At 50.4% G+C, this 15,240-nt stretch overlaps 2 protein-coding genes across 2 annotated transcripts in view; both read left to right on the top strand.

Annotated features, from left to right (window-relative positions):
- The window catches only part of LOC123096215 (protein TRIGALACTOSYLDIACYLGLYCEROL 5, chloroplastic), a 12,801-nt gene extending 3,123 nt beyond the window's left edge, over window positions 1-9,678 (top strand). Inside the window, exons 2-3 of the mRNA XM_044517874.1 lie at window positions 7,376-7,547; window positions 9,359-9,678. Of these exons, the coding sequence (XP_044373809.1) occupies window positions 7,376-7,547; window positions 9,359-9,449 (263 nt within the window). The 3' untranslated portion in view covers window positions 9,450-9,678. The remainder of the gene's footprint in view (window positions 1-7,375; window positions 7,548-9,358) is intronic.
- Window positions 9,679-10,033: 355 nt separating this feature from the next.
- On the top strand, window positions 10,034-11,810 carry LOC123096214 (chlorophyll a-b binding protein CP26, chloroplastic). Its single transcript, XM_044517873.1, has 6 exons — window positions 10,034-10,362; window positions 10,474-10,558; window positions 10,763-10,813; window positions 10,937-11,057; window positions 11,150-11,284; window positions 11,373-11,810. The coding sequence occupies exons 1-6, from the start codon at window positions 10,155-10,157 to the stop codon at window positions 11,631-11,633; spliced, it is 861 nt and encodes a 286-aa protein (XP_044373808.1). The 5' UTR covers window positions 10,034-10,154; the 3' UTR covers window positions 11,634-11,810.
- The last annotated feature ends 3,430 nt before the right edge of the window (window positions 11,811-15,240 follow it).

The raw sequence follows: 15,240 nt of genomic DNA, 5'->3' as shown, positions 1-15,240 counted from the left end.
TTCGCCCTTTCCTTTCTTCCTGCACTTCAAGAAACAAGCATGGGGCCCTGCGGGGGCGTGTAATGAACCGTGATTTTTAAGTCGCTATGTTATGTTTATTGTTCCTGTGTTGTGTTGTAGCACTCGTGTTTCACATAGACGTAGGAGGATAACTTAGCTTGATGCGCCCGGGGTAGTTTCATGTCTCGGGTGCGCCTTCTGGGACCTGGTGACGCCTCCTTGCTGCTGGCTCAGGAGCCGTTGACCTCAGGAGTCGTCACAGAGCTGTAGAATTTGTTAGGTCGTCCGTCGGGTGCTTTATCCTTCCCTGCGCGAGGCCTCAGTGATGGGCTAGTCATGGCCTGGTGCACCACGTCGCGGTACCCGTGGGGCACGGACTTAGGAGGGTGCGCCAAGTACGAGCTCAATCGAGGACGCCTTGCGAAGATTAGGAGAGCCGAAGCTCTGGAGCGACAGAGCTTTGGCGAGGTGTGTCCGCGGTTTAGGCTAGCCCAGTGCACGCACACACCTGCCCAGCCCCCGCGCGAGGTGCGCGAGGGAGAGCATCGGGCAACTGCCGCCCTCCCAGGCGTAAAACAAGGAACGAGCGAAGAAGCAGAGAAGGGAAAACCCAGTCAAGCAATCGACAGAGAACACCAGAACTCCAAATTCCATTAAAAGGGGCTGCAAACCAACTACAGAAAGCAAATGAACAGCCGCGTTCGGCACCTAGTCTAGTCTTCTCACCAGCGCGGAGCTAAGTGCTGCCACTAGGACGTGGGAGGGAGCCCCTGAGGTCCGAGGGTGGCACTCCGGAGACTCCGGGGCGTGTACAGCCTCACTCATTATTACGTGAGTGTCACGAGCGGAGACCTTCACATGCATTGGGCCTTGCTTTATGGGTAGAACTTCCAGAGGTGCTGGATGTTCCAGGCGTTCTAGATGGGGACCCCGTCCTGCGTCTCCAGGCGCGCGGCGCCAGGCCTAGAGACGCGGGCAATCCTAAACGGGCCCTCCCACATGGGTGAGAGCTTATGCAGCCCTTCCTTGGAGAGCACCCGCCTTAGGACGAGATCGCCCACTTCGAGTGTCCTGGAGCGGACGCTGCGGCAGTGGTACCACCGCAGCGCCTGCTGGCACCTTGCCGCTCGGAGCGAGGCTTGGCGGCGGCGTTCCTCCCCCAGCACGAGGTCCATCCCCCGCGTGGCGTCCTGGCGTGCCTCGTCAAACGCCAAGACCCGTGCGGAGCGATGTTTGACCTCGTGAGGGAGAACCGCTTCGGCTCCATAGACGAGGAAGAATGGAGTCTCGCCCCTTGGCTTGGTGGCGGTGGTGCGGATGGACCACAACACGGACTGGAGCTCGTCGTACCAGCCCCTGCCGCAGGCCTCGAGCTTCTTCTTGGAGGTTCTCGTCTTGAGGCCTCTCAGGACCTCCGCGTTGGTGCGTTCAGCTTGGTCGTTGCTCCTGGGGTGTGCCACTGAGGCGTAGCATATCTGCGTTCCAAGGTTAGCACAGTATGTTCTGAAGAGATTGCTAGTGAACTGCGAGCCGTTGCCGGTGATGATGCGATTAGGGACTCCAAAACGGCTCACTAGGCCCTTGCTGAACTTGACTGCGGAGCCGACTGGGATGGTGCGGACTGCTTCCACCTCCGCCCACTTGGTGAACTTGTCGATGGCGACGTAGAGGTAGCGGTAGCCCCCGGGTGCTCGAGGGAACGGGCCCAGGATATCCAGCCCCCAGACCGCGAAGGGCCACGAGAGTGGGATAGTCTGGAGGCCCTGAGCAGGCTGGTGGATTTGCTTGGCATGGAACTGGCAGGCCTCGCAGGATCTTACCAGCTCAGTTGCGTCGTTGAGTGCCGTGGGCCAGTAGAAACCGCTGCGGAATGCCTTGCCCACCAGGGTGCGCGACGACGAGTGATGCCCGCAGTCCCCACCGTGTATGTCAGCTAACAGCTCGCACCCTTGCTCCCTGGAGACACATCGAAAAGAAACATCATTCGGCCGTTTTCGATACAGCTCACCATCCTGAATGCAGTACGCTGTAACTTGCCGGGCCACGCGCTCAGCGTCCTTCTTCTCCGGCAGTGTTCCTTGCGTCAGGTATGCCCTGAACTCCTCGGTCCAGCACCCCTCCTGGGGCTCAAGCGCCAGGAGCAAGCATGCTCCTAAGGTCGGACCGCAGGCGGGGGCTCTCGAGGCTGGTGGTGGGGGGGGGGGGAGCCCCTCCTGAGGTGGTGCAGGCTCCGCAGCGGGAGGGGCCGCTGAGGGCTTGAAGAGCCGTTCCTCGAAGACACCTGGCTCCTGGGACTGGCGCCTTGACGCCCTTTTGGCAATTTCGTCAGCTTCCTTGTTTGTGCCACGGGGCACGTGGTGCAGCTCCAGGCCCAAGAACCGCTTCTCCATCTTGCGTACCTCCGCGAGGTATGCCCCATGTGTTCGTCCTTCAGCTCGTATGCCTTGTTGGAAAAGTTGACGAGGAGCTGCGAATCGCCCCTGATGGTGAGGCGTTTCACTCCCAAGGCCACCACAGCCTTGAGGCCAGCGATGAGGCCCTCGTACTCCGCGATGTTGTTGGAGACCTTCTCGCCCTGCTGGAAGCAGAGCTGCACGGCGTAGTAGAGCTTGTCTTGGGTGGGCGAGATGAGCACGACTCCAGCCCCCGCGCCCTGACGCGCGAACGCGCCATCGAAGTACATGACCCAGTCATCTGGCGCTTCACTTCCTGGCGAGAGGGATCGGTCCTCGCCCGCTTTGGGTTCCGGAGCGTCGGTCCATTCCGCCACGAAGTCGGCGAGGGCGGCTCCTTTGATGACCCTAGTTGTGCTGAACTCCAGCTGCAACGCCTGCAGTTCGATGTTCCACTTGGCGACTCTTCCCGTTGCGTTGGGACTTCGAAGCACCCTCTCCAATGGGTAAGCTAATACGACCTTAATGGGGTGGCCTTGGAAGTAGTGACGCAGCTTGCGCGAGGCCACCAGGAGTGCGAGTAGAAGTTTCTGTGGCAGGGGATAACGTGCTCTTGCGTCTCGCAGCACCGTGCTGACGAAGTACACACCGGGTGCTCGACGAGGGCGGGGGCGTCGATGGAGTCCGAGGCCTCCGGAGGTTGGGGCGCCTCCCGAGGCCGGGGCACCTCTGGAGCTTGGTTGCCCATCAGGGCCTCCGTTGTCCCAGGAGCGCCGTCTTGTGGAACTTGACCGTCTGCTGATGCCGCTGCAGCCTTAGGGGCGCCGTCTTGGTGCCCGCGTCAGCTCCACCGAAGATGCGGCGCCGCGTAGCAGGTCCTTGGTCTGGCGCTCCTCCCGGACAGCCACCAGCGCCGCGCTGGCGGAATGAGGCGTGGCGGCAAGGTAGAGCACCAGGGGCTCGAGGGGACGAGGCGCTACCATCACCGGTGGGCTGGTCAGGTACCTCTTGAGGTCTTGAAACGCCAGGTCGGCCTCCGGGGTCCACTCGAACGGGCCTTTCTTCATCAACTTGAAGAACGGCAGGGCGCGCTCCCCCAGCTTGGAGATAAAGCGCCCCAGCGAGGTCACGCAGCCTGCGAGCTTTTGCATTTCCTTGAGAGTTTGCGGCGGGCTCATGTCTTCTATTGCCTTGACTTTCTCCGGATTAGCCTCGATCCCCCTGTGCGACACGAGGAAGCCTAGCAGCTTGCCGGAGGGGACGCCGAACACGCACTTCTCCGGGTTGAGCCGCAGATCCACTTGGCGCAGGCTGGCAAAAGTCTCCTCTAGGTCCTGAATGAGGGTCTTCGCCTCCCGAGACTTTACCACGATGTCGTCGACGTAGGCTTCAGCGTTCCTCCTGAGCTGCTGTCCCAGGGCGATGTGCATCAGTCGTTGGAAGGTTGCTCCGGCGTTGCGCAGTCCGAACGGCATGCAGGTGTAGCAGTACACCCCACATGGGGTCAAGAAGGCCGTCTTTTCCACGTCCTCCACCGCCATCTTGATCTGGTGGTAACCCGAGAAAGCATCTAGGAAGCACAGCAGGTCGCAATCAGCGGTGGAGTCGACGATCTGGTCTATACGCGGGAGCGGGAACGGGTCTTGAGGGCAGGCCTTGTTGAGGTTGGTGAAGTCGACGCACATACGCTCCTTTCCGCCTTTCTTGGGCACGACGACGGGGTTCGCCAGCCACTCCGGGTACCGGACTTCGCGGATGACACCCGCTGCTTCTAGCTTGCGGGTTTCTTGAACGATGAAGGACTGCTTCTCCGTGGACTGTCGTCGCGCCTTCTGCTTCACAGGGCGCACATTGGGGCACACTCTTAAGTGATGTTCAATTACCCCCCTTGGGACCCCCACCAGCTGCTTGGGCTCCCAGGCGAATACTTCCTTGTTCGCGGGCAGGAATTTCACCAATGCTTCTTCTTGGTCCGGGTCGAGGCCGGCGCCTATGGTGAAGGTGGTGCCCGAGGCCCCGTCCTCCTCGACCGGTACTTGCTTCGTCTTGGCCCGATCTTGAGTGAACAACTGCTTCTTCGCTGGTGCAGCCCCTTTTGCCCCCGGGGCGGCTCCATCGGCCTGGCGTGCCGCCGCGGTGGCCCTGAAGGTGAGCCTGAGGGCCGTCAGGGCTTCTTTGGTGTTCCCGGCTACGGTGAGTACGGCTCTGCTTCCCGGCATCTTCATGAGGTTGTAGGCTGGATGGGTCGCTGCCATGAACTGAGCCAAGGCAGGGTACCCGAGGATGGCGTTGTACGGGAGGCTGATGCGAGCGATGTCGAAGTCGATGAGCTCGGTTCGGTAGTTGTCGCGGGTACCGAAGGTGACTGGGAGGCGGATCTGCCCTAGGGGGCTGGTGGAACCGCCGCCGACTCCAGAGAAGGGCTTGGTGGGGCGTAGCCGTTCGTGCGGCACGTGGAGCAAGCTAAAAGCTTCCATCGAGAGCACGTTGAGGCCAGCTCCATCGTCGATGAGGGTCTTGGTGACCGCCACGTTGCAGATGGTGGGCGTGCAAAGCATCGGGAGAGCGCCCGAGCCCGCGGTGGTTGCTGGATGGTCCCTCGAGTCGAAGGTGAGGTCGGCCTTGGGTGCCGCCCATCCCGGAGGAGCCCCCTGCTGCACACGGGCGGCGCCCATTTGGCGAAAGAACTGCTTGACGTGGCGATCTGAGGGCGGTGCCTGTGAGCCACCGAGGAGGGCTGCGACGGCGAGGGGCGCTGGTCCCGCGAAGCGCGCGACGAAGAGGTCGCGCAGCTCCTCCCAGGAGGCCACAGAGGATCCCGACAGGTTGAGAAGCCAGGCGCGCGGCAGGCCAGCGAGGGCCAGGGGGAACCAATTGGCCATGACCTTGTCGTCGCCCCCGGCCTCCAGAACGGCCTCCTCATACGCCAGCAGGAAGGCCGCTGGATCCGCCGCGCCTTCATAGCGAGGCGGCATCTCCGGCTTGAACTTGCGCGGCCACCGTACTTGCCGCAAGGCAGGGGCGAGGGCCCGGAGGCCCGAGGTGACGCTGCGTGCATCCGTCGATCCAGTTGGAGAAGCGGCGCCGTCCATGGGAGCTGGTCGGGGAGGCGAAGCGGGCGGAGAGGTGGAGCTTCGGCGCACCCCTACCTGGCGCGCCAAATGTCGGATTTTGGGTTCCGACAAACCCTCGAGGTTCGAACACTGGGGTGCGCACGAAGAACTCTCTCTCTCTCTAACTCGCTCGCTCAACGATCCACGGCCTAGCTCGACGAACTCAAGGGACAAGGGACACGAGGGTTTATACTGGTTCGGGCCATCGTTGTGGTGTAATACCCTACTCTAGTGTGTGGTGGTGGATTGCCCTTTAGGCCGAGGATGAACTAGTACAAGGGTTGAACAGCCTCAGGAGGAGAGGTGTTCTTGGGCTCAGAGAGCTGGTGAGGGTGAGAGTGATCCGAATGATCCGTCCTCTTTTATGGTGGTGGCTAGTCCTATTTATAGAGGCCCTGGTCCTCTTCCCAAATATGAGGCGGGAAGGGATTCCACAACGGCCAATTTGAAGGGGGGCAGCTAGTACAAGCTATCCTGACAAAAGTAGTCTTCTCCTGCCAAAGGCTCTGGTGGTGACGCCGCCTTGGGCTCCACGGTGACCTTCGTCCTGCCGTCCTGCTGGTCTTGGTCTTGTTGCGCAGATATGGAGACTTTTGCCTGATGCCTCGGGACTCCGCGCCTGCGCTTGCCCCCTTGGCACCAAAGGGGAAACTGGTACCCTGCGCCCGCTGGCGCCCGCCTGGCCTTGGTCGTCATGGCTCACGTCACGTGAACCTCGCGAGGTGCCCCTTGCATAGATATCTCCGCTCCTCAGGAGCCAGCCTAGTGAGGCTGCCCCTGGGGAGGCCTTGGTGTCGTCCGCCTCGCGAGGCTTGGCCCCTCGCGAGGGTCTTGAGCTGTTGCTGTCGATGTTGGGCCGTACCAGGCCGCTGATGGAGCCACGCCGTGGGCCGCAGGCAGGCAAGTCTGGGTACCCCCGTTCCCAGGACGCCGACAACAAATACAATGTAGACTGAATAGCATACTGGCCACTTGAGCTCTGAGAATTTAAGATGTGTCATCCAAGACATTCACATCATCACAAGAGACACCAATGCTTACATAGCTAAAATATCATTAAGGCAGTATCGATGGTATGAATTTGTTTTTAGTAAATGGTAAGGCATGTATTATAAGTGCTGTTCAAAATGTGTTATCAAACACTTGGGGCCCATTTTAAAATTTTGAGCAATCAAATTTTTTAACTTTTCTTACTTTGTTACTTTTGATAATCGTAGATGTAGTGTGTAAAGAAGTAAACATGAAGATGCAAGCAAGAATATTGATCTATTCAAGTGGTTAGCTATTACTCCCTCTGTAAACTAATATAAGAGTGTTTAGATTACTAAAGTAGTGATCTAAACGCTCTTATATTAGTTTACGGAGGGAGTACTGAGTAACACTTCAGTAATTCTATAGTGTGCCCCTATACAAATTGAGACAACGTTTCTTCTCTCCATATTATAGTTGCAACTATAGTGCGCTGCAATCTTGTCTCCCAGGTCCTCCCCTCTGCTAGATATGTCATACTCAATTGGGTATATTTCTTGTATGAAATTTGTAAATTCTGAAAGTTATGTAGTTGTTAAAAGTGTGATCATTGAATGGTATATCACATGGTGAGATCTATTCTTTTGCTCCCTTGTAGTTTGCTATCAGAAATATAAGGTAGAAGAATGCTTGCATATTTATTTCCTTGCATTGAAATAAGCTTAAGATGGCATACTGACAAGTTTTGTAATGTCGTAAAAATGTTGAGCTCTTTTTTTCCAAATCTAATCCATCTTTTATATACAGTTCATTGATTCATTGGAATCTCTCCCTCCCCTACTGTTTGTCTAATTTTTTAATGAACTCTGTATAATTTTATCTTTTTCATGAATAATGTAGGTGCAGGATTAGGTTATGGATTTCCTGGACTCACTTTAGGCTTCGGAGTTGGAGCTGGCTGCGGTATAGGATTTGGTTTTGGTTATGGCTTGGGCAAAGGAATTGCTCATGATGAAAAGAGAAGACATTCAAACGTTGGTAAAATGTTCCAGGAAACTCCAAATCTGCCTAAGTAAGTACTGTGTGGGCATGAAATATTTAGAGGGATTTGTGCAACAGACATTATTATACGTGCTATGCCTTGTTGCCTAACCTTGTAATCTCTATTATCTTTGAAGTGTTTACTCTAGTTACAGTTGGTCATGTAAGTGAATTTGGAAGAAGAGCAATCTGGAGGGTAAAGTGGAATTATTATCAACTGGCTTGAAACAAACACTCCCAGTAGTTGATAAAGAGCAAGAGAAAATTGACTTGTGTATCTTTTTTTATTGATATTGTTTGAACTTAAAATACGTAGCTTACCAAATGAGATTGGAGAAAGAACCTTAAACAAGCTTGCTTATGCTTTGAAATGAAAAGATATCTTCAAGCAGTCCCACGCATAATAGTTATCCAAACTGGGGTGATTGGCAGTTTGACTGGAATAACCCTGAACAAGAGCTTTATTCAGTATTGCAGTGTGAAAGGCAAAAGGAAGAAAATGAACAGAGTGGTCAATTCCATGCCAGAGCCAAATCTATTTTAACTTGAGCTCCAATCCTTGCCCACATTTGGCATTACAATATGACCTTATAAGTTATATTATGGTACCGTAACATATTAGCACCTAGGAGTGTTCAAGTACGGGTTGATCCCAACCCGTCCAAAACCGGCTGTTAAGCCATAGTTCATTTTCCTTCTTTCCATGTGATGTGAGCAGTGATGCCATTTTGAAAATTTATATGTGATGGTTCACTAATGACTGGTTGAACTGAGACCATTTTTGAACACCCCTATTAGCACTACTTGTTTCGTCCAGACTCATATACTATACACATATTATAGGCGTGCAACACTTGATGACTTGAACGCCTAAAATGAAGTGGAAATATTTAGCGACAAGTGCAAACCATGGAAAACCACAACAATTTTTTTGTGTTCCTTACTGAACATTGTAAAATGGCATTTCTATGTGAACTAATGCTAACTTAATGATTGTGTCGTGTCTTGTTGAAAATGACCCTGAAAGGCCGAAACGGTGTAAATTGCCTGGAGGAATCTAATCACACAACCTAATCCCTGAAGCCTGAACCCACGAGCTTTTAGAGGACCAGTGAAGAGTCTTCACAATCTCATTCTCTATCAGGATGGTAACAGGTGCAATAGTGGGATATTTGAAGTGACATCCAAGTATCTCGTGTACGCATAATGTAACTATGCCCACAAAAACAAACAAAATAGCATCTCATTCCTGACTCCTGACATAAACTACAATATCGCACTCTGCTATTACTCTATCTCTCGACAGCATGAGGGTTTCGAATAAATAGACCTGGTAGAATGTTACAGAAAACTGATTTGTTAGTATTAATTTCAGAATTTGAGCTACTTCAGCACAGATTGTTTGAGATTTTGTTTTATGTGCAACAAAAACTGCATTTTTTTCTCGTATTAGACATAACTTAATCAGTTTTGTTTTGTCATGGTTAAAAATCAAGTTGAGGCCCCAACACTACTTATTCCTCTCTCAGTTAATGCAAATGTGTTTTACTGCAGTAATATGCCAATATTTTTTTTTCTGAAAATTGTAGTATAAAATATAACATAATTTGATTTGATGTCTACTTTGAAACCTTGAAGATCTGTGCAAGTTCTCTGTTTGTGATGAGAAGGAAACTAAGTATTATCTCACCCTCGCATAGCTTAATCTTTGTTTCTCATGGTTGAAATTCGTCAAGTTGCTACCTTATGGCATTTGCCACACCCAGAAGATAACTTCAATTTTCATGGAAAAGAATGTGTATTGTTCCATGGTTGCTCACCCTTTCCTCTTCTCTATTCCAGGGATACCATTGCTGGTTTGTTTGACGAGTTGGTTGTAAACACCAAAAAGCTTGCCACCGCAACTTCAAAACAGATTGAAAAATGGCACTGAGCTGCACCACCAGATGGCTGCTGCTATTTGCTATCTTAGATGGTGATTAGTTGGATAGAAACTACTGTGTCACATTAATATCCCATTTTGAACATTTGTAAGTAGGTTTGTATTCAAGTAGGGTTCTGACATTATGCTATAGGGCTTGTTTGAAATTCTGGAAATGTTGAACATTGTGGTAGTTAAGAAAGAAAATTCGAACCGATGGATGCTTTTTATGATTGTTGCACATGTCGGCTTATGTTCTGTTACTAGTGTTGCTCATCTCATATATTAAAACTTGAGTCTGATTTGGTGCTGTCAAATTGTGATGGATCTCTGGGTGTGTGTGTGGTCTGGAACTCTTGTCTTGGTTCTCTCCATCTCTCATTGGATATCTGTCCCTATCTGTTATGTTTGGACCAATTGGTATCTCATGGCTCCTGATAAACGAGATAACAAGCGGCCCTAATGGTGCCACATCAGCACCCTCATCTGCCAAGTCAGCACAGCCCGCCCAATCAGGCCCAAGCAACAGATAGCCCTCCTGAATACTGAGCCAATCACAGCCCCCTTGGCCTATCCTTCATTGGCCCACAACATCCTCCAATCCTCATTTCCAACCATTTAAACTACCCCACATTTCCCTCCACAATCAACCCATCACATCCTCCCTTCTTGCTGAGCTGAGCACGCCCCTTCTCTCTCAACTTTGGGCTCGAGGCAATGGCGGCGCTCGCTCCGACGAAGATGCTCGGCACCCGGCTCAACTTCGCCGGCTCCTCCAGGTACGCCACAGCGGCACCAACTGCTGGCGCACAGAAGATCGTCTCCCTCTTTGATCGCTTCAAGAAGAAGCCTGCCCCGAAGCCGAAGCCCGCCCCCGTGGCCACCTCGAGCGTAGGCATCGACGACGAGCTCGCCAAGTGGTACGGTGAGTACAGAGAAATCTGACGGGCTCGCAGCTGAGATTGCACTCTTTTCAGGTAACTTGTTCAGTTCTGAATATTCGTATGTGTCTAAATCTGTTTTCTATTTGTTTCAGGCCCTGACAGGAGGATCTACTTGCCCAACGGACTCCTTGACCGGTCGGAGGTGCCGGAGTACCTCAACGGAGAGGTTCCCGGAGAGTAAGTCATAGGCCTCCCTCCATTTACTCTACACACCATACGTTAGTCATGCTTTGTCATAGCTCTGCAAGAGCAAAGCACAGTACTGTTTCCTTTAGCAGCATGTAGTACATCACAAGCTCTCCCATGACTGAAATGCTCATGTATGTAAACATAAGTGATATGCATCTGAACTAATTGCTTGCTTTCCCTTTGGACTTGCAGCTACGGCTATGATCCTTTTGGTCTGGGCAAGAAGCCAGAGGACTTCGCCAAGTAAGTACAGTACTAATCTGCATTTTGCAAGTATAGACTAAAATCTGTGAAGTGTTCTGTCAAATTTCAGAATATGTTCTCTCGACTAAGCAATCCTGTCCTGGTATTATTTCAATTCTGCAGGTACCAGGCCTTTGAGCTCATCCATGCCAGGTGGGCCATGCTCGGCGCCGCCGGATTCATCATCCCCGAGGCGCTCAACAAGTTCGGCGCAAACTGCGGTCCCGAGGCCGTTTGGTTCAAGGTAATTGCTGAATGCTGATCGTCAGTTTTCACGGCTTCAGATTCAGAACTCTGCAAGTTTGAACTCACGGTGCCATAAACAACATCCTGCAGACTGGCGCCCTTCTCCTTGACGGCAACACCCTCAACTACTTCGGCAACAGCATCCCCATCAACCTGATCCTCGCCGTCGTCGCCGAGGTCGTCCTCGTCGGAGGCGCCGAGTACTACAGGATCACCAACGGACTGGTCAGTATCCTGAAACATAGATATTCGTTGCCGCAGCTCAGCCAGGCGTCCTTGTACTGACCAACGGTTTCGTCAACCTCTCCGGCAGGAATTTGATGACAAGCTCCACCCCGGTGGCCCATTCGACCCGCTCGGCCTCGCCACCGACCCCGACCAGGCGGCGCTGCTCAAGGTGAAGGAGATCAAGAACGGACGGCTGGCCATGTTCTCCATGCTGGGCTTCTTCATCCAGGCCTACGTCACCGGCGAGGGCCCCTTTGAGAACCTGTGCGCGCACCTCAGCGACCCCTTCGGCAACAACCTGCTCACCGTCATCTCCGGCGCCGCCGAGAGGGTGCCCAGCCTGTGAGCTGGCCGTTGATTGCCCGTCCGCCGCCGTCGGCTGTTGATGGATCAGCTGCGTGCGATGCGCGCGATGCAGCATCATGTGCTGTGTGAATTTTACCGGGGAAAAGTATGAGAGTACGAATGTGCCGTACGTGTAAATTATCAAGGGCAGAAGAAACATGATCGTTCTGATTTCTGATGGGAGTATCGGACCACTGCTTCAGCTTGTGCTTGATTTTTTATTTTCTTGCTGGAAACTTGTGCTTGATAACTGGTGCGACACTGCTACTTGAGTAATTTCTGAAATGGTTTTTATCATCGTTAAGAACCAGATTGACTCTTTGAAACTTGATTAGTTAAGTCCTTGCATATAGATGGCAAACTTGTTATTGATTACATTATATGCAGAGATTAAGATTATGAATATATTATTACCGAATTTGAAGTGCTGGAATTATACCTAAATCTTACAGATTCTAGGCTATATTCTTCACAGACAGCAAAATTTCTATCTCCAATAGTAATTAAAACTCTTTTGATATATCCCGAGAATATGAATATAATATGTATGCATCATATAGACCAAAGTTGCAAATTCAAATTCAATCAAAATAGTTGACAACGAAAAAACACTCAAAAATACTTACTCTATATGAATAGTATTTTCTAAAATATTGTTCACAATAAAAAAAATCAAATTTGCTGCCATTGAGATCACATATGTGTATTTTTTTTATTTCTCTACGTTTGGATTAAAGTTTGTTCAAAAAATTAGATGGGACAAGACACTCGTGTTTTTTTAGCGAGTCTAACACACTTGACACTTTTTCTTAGGTGTACACACTTACACTTGTGGGTGTCCCTCTACCACCAATGGTAAAAGCCCATGCAAATAATGTCTAACGGTGAGTTTGGTCCATGGTGCACATTGACCATGTTTACAATGCAATGGGCCAAGCTGAGTTGGCCCATCAGAAGGCCCAAATTATTCATTGCCTTGTCTCTTCTGTCTTCTTTCTTTCATTCCATTTTTTTTACTAAGGTTACATATTCTCTTCTTCTTTTCATTTTTTTAACATAGTACAGACGCAGACGATCATACATACGTACATACATACGCTCACCCCTACGAACGTACATACACTCATCCCTATGCTGCATCTATGTGTATATTTAGGGCAGTTTGCGAACCATCCTGTGGTTAGATGGTTAGGAGGATAGTGGTATCCCCTGCCCACTAGGGTTCAAATCTTGATGCTCGCATTTACCCTGGATTTATTTCAGGATTTCCGGTGATGCACGTTCAGTGCGAGGAAACGTTCCGTCGACTACGAGGCGCTTACGGTGACTTCGTAAAATCTCAAGATGATGTGCCGACTCAGTCTCTCGGAGGTGCTCATAGGGGTAGGATGTGTGTGCATTCATAGGGGTGAGTGCATGCTCATGTATATGAGTGCTTACGTATGTACCATGTTAAAAAAAAAGGAACAGTTTTTTTTTCTTAGGGATAGGGCAGTTTGATTAAGAAGGCCCCAACCAACAGCCGAGGAGCCAGGCAACCAGCACGTAGCGCCATCCTCTCCTGCAACTGCAACGCCTGCAACACACGTTCTCTGCACTTGCCTTGCCCACTACATGCAGCAGGCAGCAGCAGCTGATCACCTCATCTCATCTCCTCGCCACACTAAGCCAGCGCCCAGTGCGCAATAACTTGAGGAGCAAAACATCCTCCTGGACTCTCTCTGGAGCCGGGACGGAGGCCGAAGGCAGGATCGATCGGAGCACCATCAATTCAGCAGCAACGCCTGCCTGCTGCTCCTCTTCCTCGTGTGGTCCTGCTCTGCCCGATCCGCCGTGATTAGCGCCCATTTCCCCGCTCTTGCGTGCGCGGCTTTACACCACCAGCAGCAGCAGGATCGCAGGCACTCGTTGCTTCACCCTCACCCCAGTGGCGTGAGTGAATTCCTGCTGCTCCTGCTTTGTGCACTGCGATACTACTGCCCCGAGTGAAGGACCACCTCATACGCAATGCAGTGGATCACAGGATCGTTCTGATCTTCCCACAGGCAGGAGGCAGGACCAACTCTACCGCAAACTCTTGACAACTCGTTCTGCTCTTTCGACATGTGATTTAATGGTTTTTGCTCGTGTTTGAAAATTTGATTACACTAAGCTGGCTGCGATGAGAAGGTGGATGGCCCTCTTTTCCCTGATTGGTTGGCTGGGCTGGTGCCAACTCAAGAACAACTGCCCTTGTCCTGTGGCGCGGCAGAGTTCACATGCATGCATGCGTGAGCTCTTCTCTTGCACACAAAGATAGGACGAGCATTAGTGCTGCATCATCGTGTCCCTCCTCGGAGCACTTGTCACTCACTCTCCTAAGTCCTAACCCTAACCTACGGGTCAACTAGTAGGAGGCATGCAACATCAAGCTAAAGCCGCTCGTCCTTCGATTATTCTTCTAGGGCCTGCTTCTCGTGCTTTCCTCTCAAGAAAGACTTGTCTTTGTGTCTTGTGACAGGGGAACCATAGTCCATAGCTTTTCTTTTATATCATTCCTCATGACTATTGTAGAGCTAGGCCTTTAGTTTCGGTTCTGCAACCGGGACTAAAGGGTCGTTACTAAAGTCTCCCCCTTTAGTCCCGTTTCTTACACGAACTGGGACTAAAGGCCCTCCACGTGGCCGCTGCCTGGAGGTCCACCAAAATTCCCGGTTGGAAATTTTATGATTTTTTTAATTTTTTTATTTTCAAAATTTTGAATTATTTTAACCTCTAATCTCTAATCACCCCTCATCACTGCTCAATTTAACCTCTAATCTCTAATCACCCCTCATCATTCCAAATCATCTAACTTTCCGGACGGTCACCCATTGTCTCACTACTCCAGCCTGAGCACGCTTAACTTCTGGGTTCTATTCTCCCTCGTTTCCAAGTCTGCATTTGTTGTTTTCCTGACAATAGTAAGATGTCAATCCTATTAACCCTCAGGAATTTAGCTTGAGCATGAAGTCACACATTTCACTGTTTGAGTTTGAAACTATTGTTCTAAAAAACAATAATTATTTAGTAACACTAATATTTCTTGAATAAGTAGTTTGACCATAGTTTGACCACAGTTTGACCAGATTTGACCAAAATTCAAGAAAACTAAAATAATTATTTAGTAACATTAATATTTCTTGAATAATTAGTTTGACCATTGTTTGACCACGGTTTGACCAGATTTGACCAAAATTCAAAAAAACTGAAATAATTATTTAGTAACACTAATATTCTTGAATAATTATTTAGTAACACTAATACTTCTTGAATAAGTAGTTTGACCATAGTTTGACCAGATTTAACAAAAATTCAAAAAAAAATTGAGCATAACTTTTTTTTCCTTTTAGAATTTGAGGATTCTAAAAATTTGCAAACAGGCCGTAGGCAGTCAAAATCGGATGCGGATTTTCGTGCTGAATATTTTGATATATTATATGTTTTTTTTCTGACATCGTATGCAAAAGTTATAGCCGTTTTACATTTTCCCTACACTTTTTGCAAAACATGTCCAAATTTAAATTTTTAAATTTTCCTAACTAGTACATGTAGTAACATAACTAGAAGGATTTTAATTTTTGAAGTTT

Source organism: Triticum aestivum, chromosome 4D, assembly GCF_018294505.1.
Source record: "Triticum aestivum cultivar Chinese Spring chromosome 4D, IWGSC CS RefSeq v2.1, whole genome shotgun sequence".
Taxonomy (NCBI): Eukaryota; Viridiplantae; Streptophyta; class Magnoliopsida; order Poales; family Poaceae; genus Triticum; species Triticum aestivum.
This window is presented reverse-complemented; position numbering and strand designations above follow the sequence as displayed.

Excerpts from the sequence above, each read along its gene's own strand:
- LOC123096214 (XM_044517873.1), top strand. The coding sequence starts at position 10,155 with ATGGCGGCGCTCGCTCCGACGAAGATGCTCGGCACCCGGCTCAACTTC. Across the intron at positions 11,058-11,149 it reads CCGAGGCCGTTTGGTTCAAG|ACTGGCGCCCTTCTCCTTGA; the intron begins GTAATTGCTGAA and ends AACATCCTGCAG. Across the intron at positions 11,285-11,372 it reads ACAGGATCACCAACGGACTG|GAATTTGATGACAAGCTCCA; the intron begins GTCAGTATCCTG and ends CCTCTCCGGCAG.